A 27,174-nucleotide genomic window follows, 5' to 3' on the forward strand; every position below is an offset into this window, starting at 1 on the left:
GTTATCCCCCCCCCCCCTCCATTATATTCTTCCTATACTCTTGTATCATCTAACATTCACACAACACCATGGCGGACAAAAACGGCGCAGGTCATGCGGATGACAAGTGTTGAGGTAGAGAGATAGAATTTATGTTAACTATTTAGAAGCAAATGTCATTAACCAAAACGTCTTGCAAAGGTTTACACAATGTTCTAGATAATTCAATTACGGATTCGATACCACATCCTTTGAACCGGGCGTGAATGTTCTGTGTAAAAGCAATCTTATTTATAGACCAAATATTCGATGCAATTATTTACCCTAAGGATGTGTAAGTGTACAGTAAATGAAATGTAGTAGTAAGGAGTGGTGAAAGACACAACTTATTTGTGTGTATATACAGAAAGGACATATTTAGCACAGTTACATCCTGATAAGCGTTTATTTTTCTTCTTTAAGTAATCAAACTAGTTGCTAAAATACTTCGGTTTGCGGTTTCCAGTTGCGTCAATTTTCTTTTTCAACTCGTCGCAATATAATCGACATTTGGCCGTAGCAAAATAAAGCAAAACGTAAAGATGTTTATTAGTGCAGTGCAAGTGGATAGAATGACTATGAACTAACTAAGCGCACTTGTCCGAAAATTTGCGTTACTAATCTACTGATTCTATCTTCCCCGATATTACAGGCTGAGGTAGGTGGCGCTAGATCCTGTTGCAGAACGAACTGTTAAACTTCGCTTTTAGTTTCTTCGCGCGCTCTGTAATCAAATGATGCTATGTCTTTTGACTCTTCTTCTTCTTGGATTAACGACCTGCTGGGTGACGCCGGCTATCGGATACCGTCACCAGACTTGCTGTTGCAGCGTAGTTGGAGTTCTTCTGTTTTTTGGCTTGCTCAGGGTTAAGCACGTCACGTAGATATGACCAGGTTGCAAATCCGTTTTCAAGAAATTCAGTTTCCACGGCTGAAGAGTCCGTCCCCTTGCCTCAGACCCCGGTTAGATTCGAACGATTCTGACAGCATGCCCGACACTCTGACCTTGCACTGCACCCTGCACATAGTGACCCTCAACAGCCGTACCAGATTCCCAGGGAGTCCGTACAGCTGCATAGTGTTCCGGCTCTAGAAACTGCAAATGCAAATCTTCTTTGATAAATTTCTGTAATAGTTTTTCCGGCTTATTGACTTTCTAGACAAGCTTCCTGATGGAGCATGCCAAGTTAGTGCAGCGGTCCTTGGATGCCTACCTCAAAAATTCATTACATAGGACCTTCCCATACAAACTGTTTGGATGCAGTAAATTGTGGCAAATTGACCCTTTACATGCTTGGCGCATGATCTCCACTACATGTTTGGCATACATTTAGAGCAATTTTTGCAAAAAAAAAAATTTCGAATGCTTTAATGCGGTATTTATAATGCAATATAAACACACCATTTTGCAACTGCATAGAGTTATTATTGTCCTGTTAACCTAACATCTAAACATTACCATTAAAAGATTAACAAACACAAGTAAAGCTATTTTTTCGTAAAGATCGTTAGTATGGTATATTATCGGTTGATTGTAAAATGTGTCAACTGTAAAATAAAAACAGTCTCAAAAATAAAGGGAAGGAACAAGATTTTCCTTTCGACGGAAAATTTAAATGTTAAGCAGGTCACTGTCCACACTACACTGACTGTTGTACGCCGTCAGCATATCACGTTTCGTTCGAATGTTGTTGATATACTCCATCAGCTTGTCCGTCGTATACCGATCGCCCTGAACCCGCAAAACCTGCATCGACAGCATACCGATTGCATTGTCCATCACGCGCTTGGCCATGCGTATGTTGGGCATTTCAAATTCAACCAGGCACGGTTCAAAGCTCGGCAGTGGCTGGAATGAAGCTGTTGTTGTTGCTGTTGTGCGCATCACTTTAGGACCACTCCCGGCAGTACCCTCTACCTTTACAACCGGTTGCCGTCGTTTGCGCGTGAAGCTCGTTTTATTCCGCCGCCGGGCCATCGTCATCGCCCCATTACTACCGGTACTGCTCGGTCCAGCAAGGCACGAAAGATTGGTGGTACTGTTTCTGGTCGCATTCTCCTCGTTCTGCATATCGCGCCGATAGTTGATGCATACCTTAACCTGCACGACACGCCTCGCCCAAACAAGCCCTTCGCTGTTTTCCAGCGTAAATACCAGCGCGGTACGCCGTTGGTTCACGTTAAAGCACGTATTCTGACACACAAACTGCAGCATTATCTTTACGCTCAGTTCGTCCGGATCGAGCGGCACCAGCACCGCACAGCGATCCTCAAAGAATGGCCCATTGGCCTCCCCGACGTACTCGTGCTGGACGTTCTTACAGCGCACCACGTACTTCTTGACGCGTTCCGGTCCATTATCTTTGGCTAGATGGTTGTGGCAGCGCATGATCGGTTCGTGCTGTGATTCCGGTGCGAGCGATACCAGCATTACGCGCACGCTCCAGTCGCGTGGCGTAAGCGAACTGCCCAGCAGCTCACACTTGACGTCAAACGAGCAGATGCTGTCCGTTTTAAGGTACATTTTCTGCAGCTGCTGGGAGTAAATGAAGCCACTGCCCTGCTTGCTGGATGGCACCACCGTACACGATACGTCCTCGTGACAGAACTCGTCCGCGGAAGGATATTTGCCGGTCGGATTCAGTGCGCTTGGCAGGGACAGCTTTATGTCAGGCAGAGTTTCCTGCGATAAGGTAGTCAGTGCGAGGTTGTCATCGATCACCTCATCGACGAACTGCATAATGTGTGTTTGCAGCACTTCACTGTTAAATATGCTCAGTTGCTGTGGAAGAGAAACAGAGACAAAATAAGCCGGGAGATGCTTGTTGTTTGATCGCTTGTTTGTTTGCTTACCGAAGCACCACCGGTCGCAAACATATCCTCATCGCCAATGGTAGCATCGCTGTAGATGAAGGAAAAAGCATCGTTTCAGCAAAAATGCTTCTATAAACACATTCAAACCAGCACTTACTCATCATCCATCGATGGTACGGACATCTCTCGGGTGGTGGTTGTAAATTGATAAAATTGTTAGCTTAACACTCAACACAGCTTTTCCAGCTTCCACTTTTCCACGCCAGTTACAGCGTTGTGGATCTTCACCATTAGTAAATTGCAAGCCGACCACTAGTTAATTACAAGGATGTCGCATATCGGCATCGACCACAAGCGGCTGCGTTTGTTGTTAACTGTACCGCTGAAGCGTTTTCAGCAGAAACGCGTTCAAAAACAAATCCGCTGGAATGACAAACGGGTAGTTTGACAGATAAACGAGAAGTTGGTTTGTTGTTGTTTGCATTGGGTAAGTTGAATAATGTTCAAATTTCATTGCAGAGTTGAACCATTCTTGATTTACAATTTTTATTACTGAATATTGCAATTAATAAAAAATAATTTTATTACTATAAATTTCATTCATTCATTATCGTAACTACGTAACTATTTGTTTGTATAATTTCTGTTCTTGTTATGCAAATTCTTCATTATGAAAACAACTGAGTAAAAATTTGTATTATTTACAATTGAATATGACGGTTCAGTGCCGTATTGTCAAGAATTTGTATTAGTGTTTTTTTTTCTTCTTTTTAGATAAACGACCTCTACGCACCTAGCCTGCATATACAGAGAGATTTAAATTTTGTTGGCAAAAGCATTAACAATAAACGAACCATTACGTTATCGTCTTTTTCAGTTGCATGCGACAACACGCTGACCAGAGGATCTAACAGTTCGAAGGGTAAGAAAAAAACCTCTTCATTCAACACACCTATCTCAACGGATGAAACAGGATGAAGTCATATAAGTGAAACCACAGTGGAGCAATTAAAGTTCTAATGTTAAAATTGACTGGACTTTGGGTGATATATATGGTAAAACCCGATCTTTCACACCTCAGGACCTAGTATCGAATCCGTATAGATTTTAAGTAAGTAGGTCAGACATTACCGAGACCTATCATACTAGTAATCTCAAAGAAGCAGATGACCACAAAACTGGTATTCTTCGGTGGTAAGTTGATCAGTCGGAATGTTAGAAAGTGCCTCTTCGCCCAAAACTGTTTGTCGCACCAGGGACCATGTCTGCCAAGAATCGTCTGCAATGGTCTGGTCGTCCAAAGGACATCAACTACCAAGAGAGATGTCGATGACTCTTCGTACAAGGAACGTCATTTCTCGCAAGACTAAGATCAAAGACGATCCCATTCTAGCTTCAGCTACCGAGAGATCTTATGCCCAAACCTCATATGCCATGAGACCCCGTACTCGAGAAATCCACGTCTCTTATGTACTAACGAACATAGTAGGCCTCGTCGAAAAGTTCAAGGGGAAAATTTGAGTTATTTTGATAATTTTTTAAACAAGTTTTTCGTGACACAACTGAAACTCTGTAACTTTTTACATTTGATTATTACGGTCCAGTGCCGTATTGTCAGAAACACTGTAACTGATAAAAATGGTTTTAAAAAGGTTGACTGTAATTACTTTGTCCTTTCGTTCATGATTTGATTTGTCGTAAGACGATCCTGCAATAACAATCGTACGATTATGAAACAGTCACTGTCGATCATCACGGACACATCTTGGAATTTTTATCGCTAAAGTAGTATGATTCATAACATCCTAAAAAAACGAAATATAAAATCTACAAAAATTCAAACCGGTTTCGAGGCACACACAAAAATTCAAACATCTCCATTGGTTTTATGGTTTAGCAATTCGCATCGATCATACCGATTCCCCACACGTTTCCAGGCGGGCGATCCTAAGGTGTGCGCCAAGAAGAGTTTGGGACTAAAACAAAAAAGCATCACATCTTCTGCTACTGAGAACAACGTTTTGCACCAGTGTTGGTGAGATTGGCAAAGTTTGCTCGATCAACACGAACGAACGAACGAATCGTTGAAACTCGTTTTCTTGAACCGGTGTTAGTAATCGTAGTGGCAGTGTCGCGGAAGCTGCGCCATTATTTCAGTGCGTTTATTCTAACTCGTGCCGTTCACAGTACTCGGTTTACAGGCATTTAGGTTTATGTTTTTCTCCGTGACTTCGAATTGTCGAAAGTGAAGTGTTCCAGATGGCCGCAGCCGACTGTATACCGACAATGTGGACTGTGTTGATAGTGCTGTGTTGCTTCACGCATGATCTCTTTGCTTTACAAGGTAAACGGCTCCGCTAGCTACTGCCCTAAAGTCCTTTTCAATACACATTCGAAAAGGTCATTGAATTGCTTCAATGAGAAAACACTATCAGAATTAGCAAGCTTTTAATAGAGTTCCCGAAAAGATACAGCAGAAACACCGGATTGTAGTAACTCCACCACAGCAAGCACGCGGTCACTTGCTTGCACTTGCCGTGCTTTAATGAGACATTAATTCCCCAGTAGCTAAACGCCGTTAAATTATAATGTGCATCCATTTCTGACGCACTATTGCCGCTACTTAGTGCTGTGTGGTGTGCTCTGATGCTGTGAACATTCTGTGGAATGTTCCGCCCCGGATTCGCATAGAAAGTACTGTACGAATCATTATCAGCCCATCGAGATCTCGACACCGAGAACAATGATTTGCCCAGCACAAACACATAAGAAACGCAGCCACACACAAATGTGCACTTTGTGTGATGAGGACGAGATCAAAACAATACTCAAGGTTTGACGCTGTTGAGCCACAAGTCTATTAAAGCCGCACATCAAACACCCAGCACTGTGTTTGCTTGTTTACATTTCAAGCTGTGAGAACGATTCCCGCTGGCCGGCTGTGAGATGAGATGCTGCATATGTAATGCATATATGGGGAAGAGTTTTTTTTTTTCCCTTGTAGTAAGGCCCTATACAGCTAGCAGTGATATTGCAAGATGAAGAGTGAGCTTTGGAAAGCTTGAAAGCGCACCTATGCATGTTAACATGCATGCAGTTGGGTTGAGCAGCGACTAATCAATGTATGGGTTATTAATTGGCACAGTCCGGTAGTCGGGGCGATAGCGGTACCAATCTTTACACAGCAGGATCGCAATTTAAATCTCATCCAGTCCGTTCCTCCGTAGTGGGAACTGACTATCTAACTACGTGCTATCGATTTGTCTCGTCAGTCATTAAATGGCCGGCATGACAGTTTGCAGATTGTTAAGCCTCCGAGGAAGAAGAAAAGGTAATGGTGTGAAATGCACCAAGGACGATCAAACATTTTTGGATTCATGTGGCGGATATGTGTCTGAGCCTCGACGGCAATTTCGACTGGTCTAGGACCCAATGATCTGTTACTGGATGGTTAGAACCAGAATATTCAAGACGTCAGCCTTTGGCCTTTTTTAAACAATAAATAAACATTCAGATTGAAATGGATTTAAGGGACTTGTGAAAAACAATCTTGTTGACGGTTAGCACATCATCGATAGTGCAGACTCTCAACTACCCGCAACCAACGACTAATAGATTTTTTCGGAAAAAAGGGATTCTCTTCACTAGGGCCATTTATTCTTGATCTAAGCTCTCAAAGGGTTAATTGACTGAGACTATTAAGGAGATATAGAAATCCAAACACGGAAAAATTTTACCAAGGGAGTCAAAAATGGCAACCAAATGTTGACTCTGCAATCCCAAGTTTGCAAGATCAAAAACTCTCCAAAACATCTCGATGAAAACTAATATTATTATTACACTTTTTCACAGACGGCGAATCGTGTAAGCACCAAGGAGAGTCAGGAATATGCAGACCGTACTCAAAGTGTAGGAAAGGCAATCGGATAACCGTGTGTAGTTATTCGTCCACGGAAGCAATCGTTTGCTGTCCGCAATCACAACTACTCGAGGCAGCTGGCACATTCCAAGCAACGCCGCTTAGTTCATTTAATCGTGGTGGAAACGAACGTATTAGTGAGAAGAGTAAGTCAAACGTAGTAGTCAGCTATTGAACAACCTATGCGTACGATAAAGGTCTCGATATATTATCACAGAATGTAAGGAATACAAGGAGCTTACCACGGATAGTGTTGCCATCAGTGCGCTTACGCTCAACCCTACGCTGGTCAAGATTGATGTACCGAAGTGTGACATGGTAGTGAAGCTGATCGTCGGTGGTAATGTCACCAAACCGGGAGAATTCCCGCACATGGCTGCGATCGGTTGGCGTCGACCGAATGGTGACTTTTCGTTCGATTGTGGCGGCTCACTGATCAGCGAATATTACGTACTGACGGCGGCCCATTGTTACGCAGAATCCGAGGAAGGGTAATACATCCACAAAAAGACAAATCACACCCATTAACTTCTCTTCCACCATCCGGGTTTTCAGCGTACTGCCCTCGATTGTGCGCCTGGGCGATCAAAGTCTGTTGCGTCAGGACGATGGTGCCGAACCGGAGGATTACGACATACAGCGGTTCATCGTGCATCCGGAATTCAAATGGAGTGCCGGCAAATACAACGATCTCGCATTGGTTGAGATAAGCGAGCGGGTGGTATTTACCAACTTCATCCGTCCGGCCTGCCTATACACATCGGATAGACTCAACGTTCGCACAGCGATTGCGACCGGATTTGGGCTAACGGAAGACTTTGGCATCAAATCGGACGAATTGCGCAAGGTGGCACTAAACATTTACGACAACGATCTGTGTGCCGATCGGTACCGGTCGAACCGACACATTCGCCAAGGCATCCGTAACTCGCAAATGTGCGTTGGTGATCTGGCGGGCGGAAAGGATACGTGCCAGGGTGATTCCGGTGGTCCGTTGCAGGTGACGCGTGAAGAAAATCAGTGCATGTTTTACATCGTCGGTGTGACCTCGTTTGGGCAGGTGTGCGGTAGTGCAACGCCGGCCATCTACACGAAGGTTAGCTCGTACCTGGACTGGATCGAATCCGTCGTATGGGAATGAGAGCTGCACTCTTTCTGGTGTAAGAGGACGGACAATATGTAGGATTAAACTGTATAAAATCACTCAGATGGAACCACATGATTAGTTAGATGTAAGCGTGCAGACTCCCGGAAAACGAAGGAAATTAATTTCTGCATCACGGTTCAAAATGTACATTGTTTTTAATAATAGACCGTTTATGTCGTTTATGTAAAGTTTTCTTTAAATAAAAAAAAGCTATTTCTAGTGGCTAAAGCTATGAGTCGACGGTGTTTTTTTGTTCTTCATTCTCGATACTTTAAAATTATATCATTCCTTTCCTTGTTTAATTTACAACTGTATGGCTTTTTTATTCAAAATGAGTACTAAAAACTAGCATGGGATTGGATCTTATCATTTCCAATAGAACTAAGCATAACTAACTCAAATGAGTTAATACAGATCCTATATCTTAAATTTATACTAATATCATCTTTGATCAATGATCGTATAAGCTGCCGAAGCAGTAGAAAGAATCGGTTTAATACCAAAAATTTCAGATAACATTCACTTCTTTGTTGACACTATTATATCGTAGGAAGTTTGGGCCTTACCATTTCTGGGTTCTTTAACTTATTTTACCCGTAGCAAGACCAAGACAGGATCGGGGTTCAAATCACTTTCGGACCGTTCCCCCGTAGCGAGGACTGACTATCCAATTAATTGGTTATCAGCAAGTTTAGTCAGCAACCAGCAATGCAGCAGTGGCCTAGAAACAGGATATAATGCATTACCAACGGATAGTGGATCACTGTTAATAACTTCGGAGCTAAAGTGGTCTAATGTCAGAAAATGGATGGAGATCTATTGAGAGTTTCACTCACGATTAGATATCGTGCTGCTCCCATCTAACGTTGAGGAAACGCGAAAGGCCATCCGGGCACAAGGCACCAAGCCCCGACGGAATAGCAACCGAACTGATAAAAAAAAGGAGGTGCAGCATTCGAACGGGAAATTCATTAAATTTTAACATAGGGAAAGGATAGCGAAGCACGAACACCTTATGATTGGAATCTATATAAGAAAGGAGAAAGGCTACAATATTTTCTCACTCAAAAGAATCACAACAAAGATTAGTAAACTTACAGCCAAACATCCAAATAAAACGATCCGGGCAAATAAAATATTTAAGTTGAGCAGTACAATGTTCGCCAGCAGTACAATGTAGTATGACGGCTCAACGCCGTATTGTCCAGTGAAAATTAAATGTTCTACTTTATTTTTTTGTTATATCATCTGAAATATGTAGCGATACTACTTCAAGTAAACTATGAAGTACACTTCGAATAGCTTCAAAACTAGATTTTTTTTTCAAAACTATCCCAAATAACTCCAACAAACATCCTGAATATCTCCAGAAAAGGACGCTTCTAGCTGGTTTCGGGCTTTAGCTTCTAATGATAAAATCTCCAAATAATAAATTTGTTGATCTTGATGTAAAGTCCGCTTCTAATGCCTGCAGACATTATCGATTGGGTGATTTAGCAAATGACGACATAGAAGGCTTCATGCACTATGAAACACATGGCACACTGCCAGCTCTGAGAGAAAGAAGATAGGGTGTGATCTCCTTTTCACAGATTATTTATGTTCCGGTCGCTTTAAGGGCAGCAAGATCCATGCTCCCTTTTTTCCAGAAGTGCCCGAGTCTTACAGTTATTTGTATCCGGCCGACACGAACTGTGACTCAATGACCGACTGCTTTTGGGCCCTTGTTGAGCAGGTGATACGAATAAACTGTATAGCAATTTTCTCGTTCTTGTTATAGCTATCGTAAATAAAACGGAGTAAATTTTCCAATTTTTATAGTATGTAGTCAACAAATATATTAACCGAGTATGCCCGGGATAAGGCAAAGAATAAGGAGGAAATGCCTCATCAATATGATTATAAAATTTATTCAACACAAGTGGTGTTGACAATACGGCACTGTCAACAAATATTCATTGAACACTGACCGAGTGGACCAACATTTTGTCGCTTTTTTAATGCATTAGATAGCAACACGGCCAGTCCGTGCCATGGACAAAAATGCATAAGTTAGGTCAATATTATTTAGTGACAAAAGTACATTTTTGAAGCTGAAGACAAAGAACACAATAAAGAAAAAAAACTATGGAAGGGGGTTTTTAATAAATCAATTTGCGGCTCAGAATGGCACAACAAGAACTTACTGTCTAAAGCAAGAGTGAAACAGTATAACCAGATGATGACAAGATTTTAAGCAAGGCCTTGACAGAAAGTCCTATTTAAAACTGTGGGCAATTTTGGGCAATTTGATTTGAAGATAGGAAAAAATAAGAATCCTTTCGAAGGAAAACGTTTGATTGTGAAGATAAAATTTCAATAAAAACATGACAGGCTTCACCAGTCAATTTATCGCTCTATTAACTAGGCCGTAGTTAAAATCTCCATTGATTTGATACATACCACTGACTTGGTAGGGGAGTTGGAAAGTACCGTGAAAGCTTCTGCTGGTAAATCCATCGGTAACCACTAATATGTCCAATAATCCAAAACAGCAGCCTATTACGTACAAGAAGCACGTTGCTTATCCTCCGCATAAGCACATTGAATTTAATGACAATGTTCGTCATCAATAGGCAAAGCTTTGCTACGGTTTTGTAACACTTTTTCGAGGGAATTTCTTACTCGGTAATTTATTTTGATAGATTCATTCGAAACTCCTTTGGATTGTGCACAATATAAGGAAAAATTCACTCCCTCAATTATTTGTACTTTTTGGCTAAAACAAAGCAATAGTTATAAAACGTGCCACCGTATCAATGTGTTTATAATATATTGAAATTCAGTTATAAGACGTGCCTCCTCTTTTGGATGGCAGTTTATGTAAATTTTTGGCGAGCCCACATCACAGTGATCGTTTTCAAATTTACTACAATTCCTACAACACGTTTTTATGCACGAAAAAGAACCAAAAAAAACCAAACATTTGAAACCCATAAAAATGCCAAAATGTAGGAATTTAACTGGTTTTTCTTCTTCTGTATTCGTTCACGAACATTCGAACGTATCGTCCACGCTTTTTCTTGTGATTTCTCAAGCCATACGATCCCCTAGTTTGTTCGCCTGTGTCCTTTTCCTGGTGAATCGTTCGCTGCTGCTGGTTAGAAGCTGGGCCCGGAAAAAAGAACGAAATGTGTTCCCAAAACTAGTAAGGCCGACCAACTGAAATCAACCAAACGACCAATCAGATGAATGCACAAATCAGCAAGCTCGTATTTTTTAGTTTGGCATTTTGTTACCGCCCTTAGTTCAGTTTTTTTTTTGGGGTGATTTCTTAAAAAAAGTTGAGACTAATTTAAATTTTAGCTTACCGAGATGGGAACAACCTCTGCCCGGAACATCTTTATAGGCACTTGCTATTAATGTTCGGCATTAAATTAAGATACAGTTTTTTTAGTCACACATTGCATATCCCACCATTTTGAAGATATCTTAGTTTGATTTTAATATTTTATATTTTTTTTCAAACACTCTTATTATTTGATTTTGCTCTAACCTTTTTCATCTTCAAATTTCACAACTTGTTGCAACGCAGGTCTTCTAAAATGTCTGACTTAATAGCAGTTTTGTGTTACTATTCTTCAACCGAACCAAGTACTCAACAAAACTAGTACTATACTAGCATAATAGACTAATTAAAGCACATACTTCATGCGATAACCGTAGCTTATCTGGGTGTGAAACGAGTATTACTACACTTAATGTCTCCAGACAACAACAAAAAATGCAATTCGCATGAAGATCCTCTAAGATGATTCTTTCCATGCGACCAAGAAAGACAGTCACGTTGTTGGTGTTAAACCTAACAGGTTTAAAATAGACGTTAAAATAACATGTTAAATTGGCATATAGAAATGCATAGGAATAATAAAATAATGTCAAATGCGGGACTTCTAGATGATTGCTTTCTATTCAGCAATAGAAAAAAGTATAGGAAAAGCCTTATCAATAATGTTCTTTTTTTTCAATCATCAGAATGCCAGGCAGTGATGACAATACGGTATCGAATTGTAATAATAAACTATAACAAAAATCAAACAACACAACATAGTTAAATAATATAGTCAAATAACAAACAAAAAAAATAGTATTATTTTAGTAACATAAAATAAATATTTTACACAAATTTATAACACAAAATAGTATAAACCATTTATCCAATCTGTCAAGCGAGAAAAAAAAATATAGGAAAAACAAAAAAATATAGAAAACAAATCTCTAGGATTTTAAGCAATACGGCCTGGCCGTCCCTTATGAATAAAAAAAAAAAAAAAATCTCTAGGATTTTGAAATTAGAATACAAGCCAGATTAGCTTTCAGATTATCGATTGGGCATATGATTTAATGATGTACATTAAAATAAATTTGAACATTTTCACTGTTCTCCTGTCCAAGACGAAGCATTCTACACAATATGGCCACACGTGACACTTTCCTCCTCTTGGCTTAATGACCTTCTAGGTCATACCGGTCATGCAATGGCTTACTAGGCTTGCCGATACCACGTTGTTTGATACTCAGTTTGATACTCACTTCGGGGGAACAATCCGGAATGGGATTAGAGGCCAGGTCCTACCGTGTGAAGAGCGGCACCGCTGTCGTCTGACCACCGTTTCGCCCCTGACCGGACACTTTAGTTTACCGTTAATGGTGCATCTTTGACAGGATAGAATATTAGACGAATACTCCGAATTCATAGTTCACAGCGATAAAACTAAAAACATTTAAAATCTTCGAATCCTTGTATATTTCTCGTACATTCGAAGGGTCGTACAGTACTGTTAGGGTTAAGCAATCCATATCCTAAAGTTACGGATCTAGTTTGGCGACTTGCCTTACCTACGGCAATCGATTGGAGACTCAGAAAGTACCTCATCGATTGATCAACTCGACTTCTTTTTGGCTAAACAATTTTTTAGGTCATGTCGGTCATCGAATGACTGCAGAACTACACGATTACAGCAACTAAGAACGCTATAGTTGTACGCAGAAAAACAAAATAAAAAAGGCAATGGGAAATTGGATAGATCGCAAGGATCTATCCAATTTCAGGAACAGTTTATCTCATGACATATCTTAAAAATAAGTCTTGGCTTTCAAATGCGCATATTACGAACAATATTAATCCGAAAAGCATGTGTACAATTGAATACAAAGAAACAAATTTAAAAAAAGGACATTGCATGACGATATTTCAGAGTGGTTTCACACAGAAATCTGTTATTGTATCAACACGTGGCGCGATTCAATGTTTGAAATGAACAAGAAAAAACATTTAACAAAAGAGTTAACTAATTTAGCGAAGTATAGAAGCGGCATCGCTCTTCACACGACAAGACCAGATAATCGAATCCCTTCTAGGACGGCACCTCGTGTGTAGGACTAACTATCCTGCTAGGGGTAAAACAGAGTCAAGGATAGCCAGTAATAGCAGACCTAGAGCCTTCGAGGTTGGTAGAGCCAAAGTGGAGAAGTAGAAAAATAGACGATGAAGAGTTGAATGGTAATCGCTTATTTCGTTAATAATTAATTAATTATTTTAAAGTTCTACAATCATTGAAAGGACCAGCTTCAACCCGTGATCATGGAGCGATTGTAATTCGGTCAATCATAAACAGTAACATTCTATTTTGATTACAAGTATCTACCAACTTCACTTTACAAAATTTCACTTGATTCTTTCACAAAAATTAACCCAAATCAAGTTAAATAAATTGCACAAATTGCACACCCGACTTAACGATTCACGCAAAAGAACGTCTTCAACACCAAACCAAGAGCGACTGCTGGAAGTTCGCTCGCTCATATCCATTTCCAGCTGCATCGATTCTCTCCCATCGCCATCGAATCCGCTCGCACATGGATTTTATGCTCAGCGCTTCGGATGCGACTATCGCGCATCGCGGGTTATTCCCGCGCGCGCGAGCACAACCAACGAACATCGTCACGATCCCATTTAAAAACTCCAAAGCCACAGCCGGCAAAGATACAAAACCACACGAACAGGGAAAACCACCTCACTGCCCGTGCAAGGAGGGTCAAACGTGATCAGACCGTCGTTGGTGGTAGATGCTTCGTCGACAGCCGTTCGGTGAGCAGTGCAACACACGTGCAGTTACTAGTAGACGTCGGTGTCCATCCATCGGTCAGGCTCGAGGACGAGTACGCCGATCGATAGGTTGCGGATTTGTTAGTTCATGTAGCTCGCACCTTCGCTCGGACGAGTGTGGTAAAAACGAAGTTCCTACAGACAAGAAAGTGAAGATGTTGCCTACCATTGATAATGCTCGGTGGATCACACGGATCGTGATAGGTGCGATCGTTATCGGAAGCGTTCTTGCCCAAGGCAATGGTAAGTCAGCTGTCAGTGTAACCTTCGTAAAGTCGTGAAATGGTTGTGGGTGCGTGCGTGCGATCTTCATCGCTGTAGGGTCAGCTTCAAAGTTCAATTGCCAATCGGCCAAGTTGCGCATTAGACAAGATGTCTACCGATCCGATCTACAACGTAGTTTCGGAAACTTGATCGCTTTCCAAGGCTGCCTTAACGGTTGTTTGCTTGGATGCCGTTTTGTTCCGGGATTCTGGGCCAACAGTTTGATAGTTTATCAAGCTCCGAATGAAGTGTTTTGGGTAGTGGTTAGTGCGCATCTCGTTTCTCAGAATCATTCGAGACTCTGCTGAAAATCTTTACAAGGTCTTTACAACAAAAAAAAACTCACACAGATCCGCCTTAATGGTGGATGTGACTGCTCTTCCATTAAAACGTGTTTTAATCGGCACAAATACATAAATGAATTGCGCAAGATGATTAATGGGCACGGCAAACAACGGACTTATGGCAATTTCTCACTGATGTATCCGGCTTTCTACACGCGCCTTTACATATAGCAACCAATGTTCAACTTTCGATCGGTCACATCGATCTCCCGCGCGGTGTAAGTGTCCGAAGTGTTCAGTTTTATCGTCTGTAATCTACCTTGTCGTGTCGGGTCACTAATTAGCACTACGTCTTTGATGAACTACGTCAACATTTGTGATGTTTTGCTTCCAGAAAATCCAGAGTCACATCGTAGAACTGGTGAAAAAAATTACCCCTATAGAGATATAGTTTTGATAGTGTGGGTGATGAATAGTAGTCGGTTGAGTCTGTGCCCATTTTGTGCGAAGAATGTTTACATGATAAGCGAGTGAAGCGGTAACAGCGATTACAAGGGTAGTTATTGGGTTAAGAGACAAAGTTCATTCAATAGCCCAAAACGATTTCGTACGTGACATCGATGTTGATCCATCTCAATTTGAGGATTTTATTGACGGGATTTCAACTGATCAATATTAGTTTAGGTTTTTGGAGAGTGATCTGTTTAACAACCTTTTCAATAAACTTTTTGATGCGATTTTGCCAAAAAATAGACAATTTAGTATTAAAAAAGTTGTTGCAATTTCGCCAAGGATCTCACAATTAGATTTTTGGAAAACTCACAATTAGATTTTTGGAGATCCTTAACTACGTCAGTCTTATCCTTTCTCCATGTCATCCCCTCCAAACGAAGATATCTTCGTATAAAACTGCATCAAACCTGATCGTTTAGTCTTTTGCCCGTCAAATGGAGTTACTTGAGGCCTGTTTGATGGTCACAGTTAATTGTGTTATGGCTTATGTCTATTATAACTTATTTTATGTACTATCTTTTTCCACTTGCCTTTCTTCATGAATTCTCCATCCTTTCTTCTGTGACATCCTCTGCACTTATCGTGATAAGAGATATCTCTATTCATTTTCTTGGATTAATGACCTGTCAGGTAACGCCGGTCATCAAATGGCTTGCTACAGGGCGGTCCGGTGGTATAGGCGACAGAGGCGACGGTCTTCAAACAGCAGGACCGGGGTTGAATCGTCGTATCGGCAGTCTGGTAAGCCATTCGATGGCTGGCGTGACCTTAGAAGTCGTTAAGCCAAACAAAAAAAAGAAGAAGAAGAAATTTTTGTCTATTACAACTTCTTATTACCTTCCGGATACTACATTTTGTATGTTTTCATGTCTCATCAATTCGACTTGTCTAGGCTGACACGGTTTCTAATTCCGAGTTTCTTATGAAAACGCTACCGTTGCTTAACACATGTCCATTCACATTTGCATCGATATCGATTCCGATCTCGAATACCGCACGACATCAGCTGCAATTGCTTTGCAACTACTTTTGCTCGCACGCGTCAATCCCCGCTACCCAGAAGCGATCATGGAATAGCGCGATCCTCTTCATCGAAAAACCTGTTATGCGGTTCTCTTTTTTTTTACCCCACTAGTAACTTGTAAGATATCACTCGACTTACCAATCAGCTATGCGTCTTTGATTATGCAAATGTTAAAGATCCAATGTCACACACTTTAGCTACATTTTTGGCAGACGAGGATTTTGGCAGGAAACGATAGTCCGTCCCGTTTATCCTGACGTTTATTAACCTATCCAAAACTTGTCCTTGTCGCGTACAAGATGGTTTAAATAATTAAATTTCAATGAAAAATAAGACTAATAAGTAATTATCGATCATATCATAACTCACGAATAGGAGCAAAGTTCTCAAACGCTGTGGCAGGCGTTCGTGACGCAAGTGCCATCCACTTAAAGTTGACGATCTTGCCCACTCTCCGAATCGGGCGAGTAGTTTGGGCAATTTTTTTTAAACATGACTAATTTATTCCATAAACTTGTTTTAGCATTCAAAAATCTGGTCTTGTAAAAATGATGCTCTTGTCGTTGCCAATGCTCAAAGTGGAATCGAATGACACGAAATCACGTATACAACAGATACGAGATTTTGAACCGAGAAGAGCCTACAGTGTGGCTGTTTTTTTCTCGTTGAGTTCATCTTCATCCTTGATTGTCCTCAAGTACAACCGCACTTAAATGGTGTGCTAATTCTCTATTTCTGATTTCTGTTTGCAGTTGGTGAGTACTGTGTGTACGGTAACGATCCCGGAGTCTGTCTCGGTTACAGTGTCTGTCGGCCATTGCTCGAACAATCGCGGATAGTAAAAATCTGCGGCTACACAGCCCAGCAAGCGGTCGTCTGCTGTCCGGTCGACTACGAACAGCGTCTGCAGCAGCTATACAACCAAAACCAGCGTGTCAGTGAACGAAGCAAGTTACCCTTAAAAAGTACGTTTCCATTACTTTCCATTACTGACCATTTTCTTCGTTCCCGCTTAATGCAGAATGTAGCGAATATCAGGCCCCATCCAGTTCCGGTCTGCTGCTTGGGTCCCTCGCAGTCGGTTCTTCCGTCGTGAAGGTGAAACCTCGCAAACAATGTCCGACCGATCAGAACCTTATCGTTGGCGGTAAGGCGGCACGCCACGGCGAGTTCCCGCACATGGCCCGGCTAGCTTTGCCGAACGAAAACGGCGATATGACGTTTCGTTGCGGTGGCACGCTCATCAGCGAGCAGTGGGTTATGACCGCCGCACACTGCATCGAGTCGGACAGGATCATGGTTCGGTTGGGCGAGCTGAAGGAGGTTGATGATGATTTTGACCCGGTCGACGAATGGGTGGTGCAGGTGGTGAAGCATCCCAACTACAAACCACGCACCGTGTACAATGATATCGCACTGCTAAAGCTAGCCAATCCGGTATCCTTTTCGTTCCGGGTTCGGCCCGCCTGCCTTTACACCCAGCCAACGGTGGATCGCAAGAAAGCGGTAGCGATCGGATTTGGTTCGACGGAAGCATGTAAGTGTTGCGCGTTATCGAAATCTATCAGCTCATCAGGGAAGCCTCGAGTAAATTTGAGGATGAACAGGATAACCTAGTTCAAGCTCTATCCCCTACATTGAATAGCGCACAAACCGGTATCGCACCCGGTAAGTTAAAAATATAAAACTGTGAAAATGCCGCTAGAGACTAGAGCTAATGGACCCTCCCTAAGTTGTTAAGCACGCTTAAAGGGGATCATCAAATTTGCACCTGCCAAATATTCCGGAGGACCGGTTTGTGTTTTGCTTCCACCTTCCGTGCATGGCAGGCAGGCTTCCGATTTAGTTTGGAACCGGTTTAATTTAAATCAATCAAGCGTTAGTAACGAAACACAATACCGGTTTATCATCCACAAGTTGTTTCCTGACAGCAGGGCGTTATAACAACAGCGACAAAGTTAGTGACGAAATCAATCGCGGTAGGTGTGGCATCTCTGGGTGGTGATCATTAGCGTGATCGTTCACATGCTAATAGTTACTAATTGAGAAAATAATTAAAGGGAGCAAATATCTTGTTAGGGAAGTTTTTGAGTCATCCATTGTGGTGTATGTTTTTGCGTCGTTTCATTTAATTTTTTTATACAAGTTTGCTCAATTTGTTGGGCAACGGTCCTGGTGTTAGAATTTCGACAACTTTTCGCTACATTCAGTTGGTTGTTGCCTTGCTATTCAGCCATTTATTGAGTTCCTTCTAGTAGACACATGTCCTGGGGGCTCTATTCGAATTGATCTGAATAAACGCAAATTTTACGACGACTAGAGATATCCTGAGAACAGGGAATATGGAATGTGGAATAAATATTTGCGATTAGGAATTTAGTTGAGAACGCATACAGCATAGGATTTCTATGTGATCCAATCCAAGACAGAGCACTTTCTCAGGCAGATCTAGTTCCCTTCATAAAATTTCTGTTTGACCTATTGAACAAGTCCTATACTCAACGCCATTCGGCCCTACCAGATCTTCTCTGTCGGACGGCCCTCAAAGATGTTACGGACTGATAACGGAAAAGACTTGTGATAGCAGGATTAGGAGGCACTAATTATTGGAGCATCGTAAGCCAATACTTCTTACTCATATCCTTTTCTCTTCATACCAAACAGATGGTGCTGGCTCGAAGGAACTACTCAAAGTGTCACTGGATGTGTACACCACGCCCTACTGTTCCCAGTTCTTCCAACGCAACCGTCGCGTACCGCAGGGCCTGCAGGAAACGCATCTGTGTGCCGGTTATTCGGCCGGTGGCCGGGACACCTGTACCGGTGATTCCGGCGGTCCGCTCCAGATCAATTCGGGCGATGAGGCGTGCGTGGCGCAAATTATCGGCATTACCTCGTTCGGTATTGGGTGCGGTTCGACAGCTCCCGGCATCTATACGCGCGTCTCGCAGTTTGTTGACTGGATCGAACAGATCGTTTGGCCATCGCAAAGTGTAGACTTGACGAATGGGTTACGCTTTAGCTAAGCGGAGGATGAGAGGCAGCAGGCAACAGATCCTAGCTCTCGTGTATCGTTGGTGTATGTGTGTTGTGTACGTTCTGTGCACGGTTAGCGGATCTCGCAACAAAATAGGGACACTATTGTTGAATGGACTTGGCGCGAATGTTCCAGGGTATTAATCGTGTTGTAGAGCTTAGGTTAGTTTATGGTTAATGCGAATTGCGTATCAATACAATTCTCGTAAGAATTAGCTGTACTTATTGTGCGAACTGAGATTAATGATGGTAATCAGATCAGTAATAATCAGTAGTCCATCCAGCCCATCCATACGACACATACTCAATCACAAATATTAGACGGATGTAATGCCATTTGTTAAACAAACAATATATATTATAGAACGTCTCGAAAGATATTTTCTTTAAAAAATAAAACACGCGAAGAAAATCTCTAAAATTGTGGAAAAAATGATATAGAAGTCCTAATGACGTACTCTTGTTCGCTTCATACAGTGGCATTATAGTACAATAATTTATTTAAATACGTTACACAAGAAAAAACACCTTCTTTCAGACCATTTTGCGTGTTTGAGCGTCTCGACACGAATGCAACTCAACTGTAGGTAACCGGTTTCGTGGGTTTTCCAATCTTTTGTAGTGCTGCAGTCGAGACTAACAATAGAATGCAGTTGTGGTTGTCCGACTGATGGATTGAACACTTGGCTGGCAAGTTGTCGGTCTGCTCGGTCTGCACCCAGTGCAAACATCGTCTTTAGAAGTTGAGCTTAAGCACCAGCCCATACCCAGCAAAACCCATTTACCACGAAGATCAAACGAGTAAAAGGCTTAGAGAAACACCACAATAAATGGTTTATTTCTTAACCTTCTTTATTATGGCAGTCAAACACTCTAGTTGGTAAAGTCCTGCTTCTCCGGATCATATTGCTAGAGGTGTGGCAAAACCAGCTTCAAGCTGGTATGATGTTATCACAAAACGTTGTTCTATTTTGAGCGATGGCGTACACTTCTTTACACCACCAAGAGCTGATGGAAATTTGTAATTTATAACGGTGGAAAAACCCATTACCACGAAAGAAGACCCATGCAGAGAGAGAAAGCGAATCATTAACACTTTTTAAAAAGGGAAATCCCCTCGTAGCATCATTCTTTCTTTGGTTCGTATTTAAATCAACGAATGCCTTTATGTTGTGCAAATACTGAACACATTTACGTAGATAAGAAATTTACATTGACCGCTCTGCTGACACTTTGCACTTATGATAAGATGGTGGGGAAGTACCAGTAGAATTTCACGCACCAATTTACATGATAAGACAAGCAAAACGACGCAAAATTGGGTAGAAAAAGACACTTGAAGAAATCTTGAACTTCTGCCTATTTTATTACAGGAAAACATCCCCAAACACCTAACGCCTTTACACGCCTTCCATTAACATTCATTCTACCCCGATCGCATCGGTAGAACTTTCTTCCGACGAAGTTTCCGCACGTGTCCGCTTCGGTGCTGCTGATGGTTTGCTGCAGCAAACGACCACGGAGTGACGCATGTTAAGACACGGATCGTTGTCCGCTTTGGCACCCTGTCGTACATATTTCACACAATTTCCCATTTCCGTACAGACGCCCTGTGATCCATCGAACTGACACTGGCTTCCTAGGTTGTTTTCGACCGTTTTTGGAAATTGCATGATCTCGGATGCGTGCTTTGGGACGACGTTAGCAGACACTGTGTGAATAATGAGCACCAGCAATAAAGCCACCACGGTTGTACAACGCATTTTGTGTAACTTGGAGAAGCAAACTTTACACACAGGAACCGGTAGGAACGATTGTACGCTGACAGTTTAAAGACGTACCGATTCGAAACACTTGCAGTGCGCGACTAGCACCCTGAAGGATGGAGGTTCTAGAGATAAGGTAATCAGATCAAGAGTTGTGTGCTTCTTCTTCTCGGACTATCTACCTATGGATCAGGTCTGGTCTAGAAGCAAAAGAGCATTGAGAGTCCATCTCTACTCAAGGTAAGTCTTCGATGGTCTCACCGTATTCAGTAGGATTCAGTAGGATTTCTCACCATATTCAGTAGGAGGAGGGAAATTCTTAAATATTTTTAGTGATTCGAGTCATTAAAAGTAATCCACATAGAAATTCACCTCCACACAGAAGTTTTGCGAGAGCCTACATGACGATTGTAATGATTATTTAATGCCGGTCTTCACACGGCAGGACCGGGGTTTCGAATCCCATCCGGGCCGTTCTCCCGGAGTGAGGATTGACTATCCAACTACGTGATATATTGGCAAGTCTAGTAAGCCATTATTAAATGGCCGGCGTGACTTAGTAGAAGGTTTCTAACCCAAGAAGAAGAAGAAGAAGAAGACGAAGAAGTGTTAAATGAAAATGACAACCAATTTTTAATGCACTTTTATATCGGTGACAACGACGTAACGACTAAGGCGTAGTAATATTGCACCCAATTGTGTTTGTAATATACTGTCGCACTTATTTCACAATAAAAAGTAAAAGAATTTAGTTCAATATAAAAAAGGCTTAGAAATTTATTCATTAACGGAACTTTTTTTCCTGTACATAACTAAATTAGACTGTTAGCTACATTACACATTACATTACTTGCTTCCTAAACTCCGTTTCATTACACATCACGGTCTCTACAATAATACAGCTAAATATTACCGCCCTTATATTTACGATTTTGTTGATCAACACCCTCTCACTACCTCTTGAACCTCCACCGGCACTAATGAATTAAATTAGTGTAGTCTAGGTCATCCAAGGACAGCTGTTTGTTGGTGTTCGGTGGCATAAGTTCTGCGGAAGTGGGCACATCAACACAGCACACAACTGGATCGTACACCTCGAAATAACAAATATCGCGCCGTACATCGAACGGTTCCAGAATGATGCGTGGAACGAACGTTGGGCAGTCGCGCACCCGCCGGCAGATTCCCTGCCTGGCGAACTGTATCCCAGCCGGATCTGGCGAAGGCGCAATCGTACACGGATCACCAATCGCTAGATCGTCCACCTCCGGAAATATGATGTCCGCCGTGGACGGTGGTGCAGACGCAACGGTTCCGAGCAGCACGAAAGTGACCAACACTGGCAAAAATTGGGTGTACATGTTGACAAACGCAGTTGTTTAGTCGGACTGACCAGGGCAAGCTTGGTTCGCACGTGAGAAACTATCGCTTTTTCTATCGGGATGTAAAACCTGTTTAAAAAACGGTTACCGTGTGCGGATGTGTTTGTGAGAGTTTAAGCGTCAACACGGTAATGCCGGGTTTTTCCCAATGCAGCTGTTGCGTATTTGATAACGCACTGAGACGTCTGGTCCATAACGAACAGGGCAAGTTTGGTAGAAAGTTCTACATGTCATGCGTCGATTGCCAAAATAATGCGAAAAATGAAAGGAAATTAATATATAACTTGCATTGAGAACAAGGTTTTTCAGCCGGGCTGATAACAATCTGCCCGACAATGCAGGATCTGCATAATCGATTGGCGAGCGATCGTTCTCGATCTTGCGCAGCTTACAAGGATTCTACACATAAATTTGGAATAGGCTTTAAAGGTCAAGTAAATTACAAAGAGCGGTGTGTATTCTTAGCAGCTTCTCTCTAACTATCCGATCTTTTCAATTTATTTTTTATTTAACACCTTTTTAGTCTGCTACCTTAGAGATTTTTTTTATCACAAGACAGACCATCCAGCTACGGGTAAAATCAAGTCAAAGAGCCCATTGATATTCTATCCAAGACCTTTCAAAATTGTAGAACCAGAGAAGAATAAGAAAGTTTGCTTATCATAATGCATTACACATTTATAAACACTTTGTAAATCATGTAATAACAAAATTACAAACGCTTAAATTACCGGAACCAAATTCAAATTACGTCACATTTTTCTGTATGTACCTTGGGGAAAACTTATCGTTTGTTTCGACAACGGTTTTTTGACATTTGTTTACAATTTTAAATTGCGCTTGAACTGTCGCTACATGTTGTTTTGTTGTGTTTGGCTTCGGCATAGCTGTTTGCATTCCAGCTTCAGAGCATTTTCATTTCATTTCATTAGGACGTTTCAATAGAATTCACTCCCAAAGTGATTATGTCTGCTCCCGAAACTGGTAGGTACACCTTTGTTAAGAAGAAAACATGCCGATTTAAATATCCAACTTCAACCTTGTACACGGTTTAGTTTCAGACATTGGGGAAAATGTTCCAACCCTGGATTATTTGAAAGAGCTGCTAAACAAAGCAATTGAACTGGAAGCTGCCGTGGAGGAAAAGCAACAAGAGCGACAAACTGCATCGTCAAAACTAGACGCAGTATGGGCTAACATTCACCAAGCTATCGTAAAAGAAGCTGAATTGAAGCGCAAGCATCGATCGCAACAGGCAAACAACAATGCCCATCAGGTTCACGGTAGTAGTTTGTTATTAGATGATACACGGTTTCGATTTTTCAATGTTGCTGGACAGTTTCAGAACATTCCAAAGATGTGAAGGAAAAGTTTACCCAACAGTTCAACCAACTGCAACGAGTTATGGGCATTTCTATCGTTTGCATACCGGAACAGAAGCAAGTTGAGGTTTGTATACGCTATCTTCTTGGAATGTGAACAGGAAAAACTAACAACAATTCACGCACATTGCAGATCACGTATAACGATGTCCACAAAACGAAAGTGACACTTTCATACAGTGACAAAGAAATAACGCGTAAGAATTGCCAACAGGTTGATCATTATAGTGAGTAAAAGCATGCCACCTATTTACCTTTTCACAGTTGATGCAATGTATCCCACACATCCAAACGAAGACGCCATACGGACACATCTCCGCGAAACCGGCGACCTGGTGGGGTTTCTTTCGGTCCTGCGAAAAAAGCTAACGTTCAAAGACATGTGAACCGTGTGTTTGTATGTATGTATCGTGAAAGTAGCTGTTAAAAATAAATATGTTTATTCAACCCGCAACTGTTTTCTGTTCCTTTATATACTCACAGCATAGCGTTATCACAACTCTTACGAACAGTCAACATTAACCGTATGTATCCAATCGAGTGCGCGCTTGATCCGTTCCAAGCGCACCCGGGTAAGAAAGCTTGCAATCAGTAAGTACTCCGTGTACGTTCGGCGGCCCATCGTACCATCGGGTGTGACTCGAAGTGGACCTTCGCACAGAATTTTCGTCGTGAGACTTAGCAACCATTGTAAAATTTCGTTGCTGGACGGTACGTAGCGATCACGCAACCAGGACGATGGTGACCAAAGAAACAGTTGCATTACGTTCGCTGCTATATCTGGGCTTAGGCGCTAAAAAAAAAAAGATGGACGACATTAATGCACTGTTTACTCTGATCTAAACGTTGTAAACTTACTTTGTTGGGGTTCCGCTGCAGAATGTTCTGCACAAGACACTGGATCAATTGGGGAACATTTTGATCCATCGCTGGTAACATATGCTCCTCATACGATGTATTTTTAAGAGCCGAATACTGTAAAAAATACAAATAAAAATTACCTACAAATATGTCCTCATCTCATCAGCACACTCTGAACTTACCACATCGGAATAGAACGGATTATTGCTGCCAAAAATTTCGTAAGCAATCGCACCGCAAGCCCACAGGTCCGCCTTGCTGTAGTTCAGTATTGCGAACGTACCCGGCAGCTGTTCAATAATTTCCGGTGCCATCAACGCCATATTGCCACCCTTATCAATCTCGTTCGACGTATAAGGGATGCGCAGCCCATGCCGCTTGTCTGCAATGCAACATCCGAAATCGGTCAAAACCAGCGTCGGTGGCATGTTGGGGCGCAGTTCGATGAGAATGTTGTCCGACTTAATGTCCCGATGCGAAACACCGTGACGGTTCAAGTGGGCGACTGCTTCTAGCAGCTGTGCAAACAGTAGTATGCGTGTACGCATGTCTACGCCGGGTTGCTGAAGGTACTCTTTCAGGTTGGTGTCGTATCGCTTCATCAACAGAAACAGACTCATGTTTCGTCCGTAACCTTCCGGGTTTAGGCGCTGTGGCAGGGCCATCGGATAGAGCGTGGCGGACATTGACAAATCCGGTACCTGGTCACAGAAAACACCGTACATTTCCACGATGTTAGGATGCGGTGGAAGAAAGTTGGTTTTTTCCATAAGGCTAGAAAGGACGAAGACAAGCGTGATGTGTGTTAATCGATCGTGTTGCATGATATGGTTTGTTTCCCTTTAAATTACCTCCTTTCCCATGCACTTTCGATGGTTCGCCTCTTTGCAGGGACCGTTTCACGGTACATCGCCTTCAGAATGGCCATCGCATTGCTTTGTATATCATAGTTAAACATCATCTTCAGCGCCAACGGGTATTGCTCGATGTTGTACTCTTTCTCGCTCGTTTCATGTAAATAATCGCCCCTGTTCTCATGGCCCGATGCAGCACTGTTTTCCGACATCGTTCTTACTCTAGCCTCACTGTTAAAGCGTACTCGGCGATTGTTATTTGCTCCTGTTTGATCGTCGTTATTATTTATCAACTGACGCAAAACAGTCGATGCAGTTCTTTCCGGCAGCAATAGAGGATTATTGCCATTGCTCCACTGGGCGGCGAAATTTGGCTCCTCTTCCGTCCATCCTTCCGGTGGTTCCTTCTGCGCCGTGGAGGAAGAATTGTTATGGATGCTATCGGAATAGGTAGCTGAATTCACATTGTTTATCGTCGGTTCTTTAAGAGAAGCGGCGTAAACAACGGCCGAACAGCCTTTAGCGATATGTTTGCCAATGTTTAGATTTTCTATTCCGAACTCTTCATCCAAACGCGTCTCGATATCCTTCTCACCGACTTTCTCCTGAAAGTTGGACATGGCATGCTGTGGTAAAAAGGGGGAAACAATACGTTAATGCATCATATTTTGATACCAAAAAAAAAGGAATTTCAGTGCAAAACAATTACCCTTATCTCCCAACAAACAGCTTCCAGCTCATCGTTCTTTGTCAGTACGCCATCTCCCGAGGCCAGACTTACACCGACCAGTGCAAAGAAAGGGGTGGAATCGCCATACAATAGTCTGTAAGAACAATAAGAGAGTCACTAATTCTTGCCACACAACAACAGCTCCATCGAACGCACTTCTTGGTGGCTTGCAGGCGTAAATCCGCCGAGTACGGGTTGGTCACCCTGCTAAGCACATTGTCGATAAAGAGACGGCGCGCCTGGTTACCGAACCGCAGGAAGCTGTTGCTCCGGAACTCGTTGATCCGCAGATCATGTCGCAGCGTGTCGTTAATTTTGCTCACTTTTGTACTCTCCGTAGGGTTTGACCATGCGTTGCTAACGTGTATATCCCGCTTGAGATAGTTCTGGACCAGCAGGCGACCATGTTTGTACAGACGGGTGGTCAGCAGACGAAAGGACATTTTCGATCGATGTCGGGCGCCGCGTTCTTTTTGCCTAGCCTATATAGTGTCGCGCTTCCTTTGCACTCCTATTCTTTTTTTTTTGCGTAACCAGTGTATGTGCAGTGCCGACCAGCCGATGATGATGACGATTGTGAGAAGGAAAAAAAGGAAAGAAAAACATTTCACACGTTGTTGCCTTCTAATGGCGACGTAAAATGGTCGTGAGAATTATAGAAGCTTTTTTATCACCTTTATGTAAAGTTTCAACACTTGCTAATGCTCGCAAACCGTTTTTCGAATGGTTAATTCCATCAAATTGTACACTCCACACCGAAATGCACTCGAATGCACCGAATTTTAATGCACAAAAATATTGCAGACGAGAATTTGCTGGCTCTTCTTTTTTCACCAAAACCAAAACACAAACACAAACATACGGGTGAAATGTCAGGCAAAGGAATTTTTCGAGAAAATTCAAGGTGTATGCAAATGTCAACCCGCGAACGCGAACGATTTCATCTACTAACCTTGTGCTGTAACCTCATCACTGCTGTCAAACGTTTTTAGCCGGCTGCGACAATATTTATTATTTATAAAATTACATTAT

The 27,174-nt window shown here is 42.1% G+C and overlaps 7 protein-coding genes across 8 annotated transcripts in view; 4 read left to right on the forward strand and 3 right to left on the reverse strand.

The window, feature by feature from the left end:
- Nucleotides 1-7,894, forward strand: part of LOC126558283 (serine protease snake-like) — a 483,926-nt gene extending 476,032 nt beyond the window's left edge. For both annotated transcript variants that reach the window (XM_050214273.1, XM_050214274.1), the window contains exons 2-5: nt 5,092-5,176; nt 6,685-6,897; nt 6,969-7,242; nt 7,307-7,894. In XM_050214273.1, coding sequence (XP_050070230.1) covers nt 5,092-5,176; nt 6,685-6,897; nt 6,969-7,242; nt 7,307-7,892 — 1,158 coding nt within the window. In that variant the 3' untranslated portion in view covers nt 7,893-7,894. The remainder of the gene's footprint in view (nt 1-5,091; nt 5,177-6,684; nt 6,898-6,968; nt 7,243-7,306) is intronic.
- Nucleotides 1-18,876, forward strand: part of LOC126558685 (alpha-tocopherol transfer protein-like) — a 332,449-nt gene extending 313,573 nt beyond the window's left edge. The window contains exon 4 of the mRNA XM_050214735.1: nt 18,864-18,876. The gene's annotated coding sequence lies outside the window, so the exon portion shown is untranslated. The remainder of the gene's footprint in view (nt 1-18,863) is intronic.
- LOC126566703 (uncharacterized) lies at nt 1,631-3,015 on the reverse strand. The gene is made up of 3 exons (XM_050223283.1): nt 2,990-3,015; nt 2,872-2,932; nt 1,631-2,800 (listed from the first exon to the last, which is right to left on the reverse strand). Exons 1-3 carry the CDS (start codon nt 3,013-3,015, stop codon nt 1,631-1,633), a joined length of 1,257 nt encoding a protein of 418 aa, XP_050079240.1.
- On the forward strand, nt 14,202-19,157 carry LOC126559838 (serine protease snake-like). The gene is made up of 4 exons (XM_050216011.1): nt 14,202-14,289; nt 16,884-17,078; nt 17,153-17,668; nt 18,796-19,157. The coding sequence occupies exons 1-4, from the start codon at nt 14,202-14,204 to the stop codon at nt 19,155-19,157; spliced, it is 1,161 nt and encodes a 386-aa protein (XP_050071968.1).
- Nucleotides 19,158-21,910: 2,753 nt separating this feature from the next.
- LOC126559421 (uncharacterized) lies at nt 21,911-22,318 on the reverse strand. The gene has a single exon (XM_050215575.1). It carries the CDS (start codon nt 22,292-22,294, stop codon nt 21,911-21,913), a length of 384 nt encoding a protein of 127 aa, XP_050071532.1. The 5' UTR covers nt 22,295-22,318.
- A 962-nt stretch (nt 22,319-23,280) lies between these two features.
- LOC126566717 (uncharacterized) lies at nt 23,281-24,083 on the forward strand. Its single transcript, XM_050223285.1, has 5 exons — nt 23,281-23,299; nt 23,371-23,598; nt 23,661-23,764; nt 23,831-23,894; nt 23,962-24,083. Exons 1-5 carry the CDS (start codon nt 23,281-23,283, stop codon nt 24,081-24,083), a joined length of 537 nt encoding a protein of 178 aa, XP_050079242.1.
- Nucleotides 24,084-24,161: 78 nt separating this feature from the next.
- Nucleotides 24,162-27,174, reverse strand: part of LOC126557318 (serine/threonine-protein kinase Pink1, mitochondrial) — a 251,977-nt gene continuing 248,964 nt past the window's right edge. Inside the window, exons 2-7 of the mRNA XM_050213039.1 lie at nt 26,299-26,619; nt 26,122-26,236; nt 25,410-26,038; nt 24,741-25,332; nt 24,556-24,672; nt 24,162-24,490 (exon numbers count right to left, since the gene is read on the reverse strand). Coding sequence (XP_050068996.1) covers nt 24,200-24,490; nt 24,556-24,672; nt 24,741-25,332; nt 25,410-26,038; nt 26,122-26,236; nt 26,299-26,585 — 2,031 coding nt within the window. The 5' untranslated portion in view covers nt 26,586-26,619 and the 3' untranslated portion in view covers nt 24,162-24,199. The remainder of the gene's footprint in view (nt 24,491-24,555; nt 24,673-24,740; nt 25,333-25,409; nt 26,039-26,121; nt 26,237-26,298; nt 26,620-27,174) is intronic.

The sequence above is a fragment of the Anopheles maculipalpis genome, chromosome 2RL (assembly GCF_943734695.1).
Source record: "Anopheles maculipalpis chromosome 2RL, idAnoMacuDA_375_x, whole genome shotgun sequence".
NCBI classification, from domain to species: domain Eukaryota; kingdom Metazoa; phylum Arthropoda; class Insecta; order Diptera; family Culicidae; genus Anopheles; species Anopheles maculipalpis.

Excerpts from the sequence above, each read along its gene's own strand:
- LOC126566703 (XM_050223283.1), bottom strand. The coding sequence starts at position 3,015 with ATGTCCGTACCATCGATGGATGATGA. Across the intron at positions 2,933-2,989 it reads GTACCATCGATGGATGATGA|CTTCATCTACAGCGATGCTA; the intron begins GTAAGTGCTGGT and ends CGATGCTTTTTC. Across the intron at positions 2,801-2,871 it reads TTGCGACCGGTGGTGCTTCG|CAACTGAGCATATTTAACAG; the intron begins GTAAGCAAACAA and ends TCTCTTCCACAG.
- LOC126559838 (XM_050216011.1), top strand. The coding sequence starts at position 14,202 with ATGTTGCCTACCATTGATAATGCTCGGTGGATCACACGGATCGTGATA. Across the intron at positions 14,290-16,883 it reads CGTTCTTGCCCAAGGCAATG|TTGGTGAGTACTGTGTGTAC; the intron begins GTAAGTCAGCTG and ends TTCTGTTTGCAG. Across the intron at positions 17,669-18,795 it reads ATTTGGTTCGACGGAAGCAT|ATGGTGCTGGCTCGAAGGAA; the intron begins GTAAGTGTTGCG and ends CATACCAAACAG.
- LOC126559421 (XM_050215575.1), bottom strand. The coding sequence starts at position 22,294 with ATGTACACCCAATTTTTGCCAGTGTTGGTCACTTTCGTGCTGCTCGGA.
- LOC126566717 (XM_050223285.1), top strand. Across the intron at positions 23,765-23,830 it reads CGGAACAGAAGCAAGTTGAG|ATCACGTATAACGATGTCCA; the intron begins GTTTGTATACGC and ends CGCACATTGCAG. Across the intron at positions 23,895-23,961 it reads CAGTGACAAAGAAATAACGC|TTGATGCAATGTATCCCACA; the intron begins GTAAGAATTGCC and ends ACCTTTTCACAG.